General features: G+C 38.1%; 1 protein-coding gene across 1 annotated transcript in view; it reads right to left on the reverse strand.

Annotated features, from left to right (window-relative positions):
• Positions 1-1,075, reverse strand: part of CAB39L (calcium binding protein 39-like) — a gene marked incomplete at its 3' end in the record, with an annotated part of 110,009 nt that overhangs the window by 78,248 nt on the left and 30,686 nt on the right. The window contains exon 3 of the mRNA XM_006837696.1: positions 2-57. Coding sequence (XP_006837759.1) covers positions 2-57 — 56 coding nt within the window. The remainder of the gene's footprint in view (position 1; positions 58-1,075) is intronic.

Genomic DNA, 1,075 nt, shown 5'->3' on the forward strand with positions numbered 1-1,075 from the left:
AGTGCCGATCTGTCTTCTTAGGATGTTGTTAAATATCTGGGTCACATCTTTCTTTCCCTGTTAAAGTAACAAACAACAAATGAATTGTACACTTTAAATGGATGAGTTGTATATTTTATGAATTCCACCTCAAAAGCTAAAACACACGCAGAAATAGCACTGCCCTTTCTATACAAAAACATTAGATAATTCACTGTTAAAATAGCATTGCCCTTTATATACAAAAACATTAGCTAATCCAATGTTTACAAGCTAGGCTTTAAAACATAGACTCAACAAAACAGATGCAGCCCTTTCGCAGGCATTTGCACTATGGGAAATCTGGCCAATTGGAGGTCTGTTTCTCACAGAAATAAATAAAAAGGCACAAAAGGATATAAGATAGAAATGAGTGACACTTTAATATTTTTCTTGTTACTTCTGAAGAAAATTATAACTCACAAATACATGAAAAGATAAAGTAAATATTTTATTAAAAATTATGTGGATTAGAATCAAACTTGTTCTTAGATATACTTCTTGGCACTTTCCCTTCATTTTATCATTCCTATCCCTGTGTGGCCTTCTGCAACGCACACACCTTGGTCCCTTAATTTAACAACAATAAAAAGAATTTTCTTCTAGGTAACTTATGTGATCTTGAGAAATCACATCTGGCCTAGAGGAAGAGAAGTAACTTTCTGGTCACTGTTGTTGTTGTTGTTGTTAGGTGCCATCGAGTTGGTACCAACTCATAGTGACCCTATGCACAACAGAATGAAACACTGCCCGATCCTGGACCAACCTCAAAATTGTTGTCACGCTTGAGCCCAGTGATGCTGCCATGTTGCCAATCCATCTCGCTGGGGGTCTTCCTCTTCTTCTCTGACCCTCCACCCTACCAAACATGATATCCTTCTCCAGCGACTGGTCCCTCCTGACAATATATCTGAAGTATGAGAGACAAAGTTTGGCCATCTTGGCCTCCAAGGAGCACTCTGGCTGCACTTCTTCCAAAACAGATTTGTTTGTTATTTTGGCAGCCCATGGCACTTTCAATATTCTCCACCAACACCATAACTCAAAAGCATCAATT

This window comes from Chrysochloris asiatica, unplaced genomic scaffold, assembly GCF_000296735.1.
Source record: "Chrysochloris asiatica unplaced genomic scaffold, ChrAsi1.0 scaffold00022, whole genome shotgun sequence".
Lineage (NCBI taxonomy): Eukaryota > Metazoa > Chordata > Mammalia > Afrosoricida > Chrysochloridae > Chrysochloris > Chrysochloris asiatica.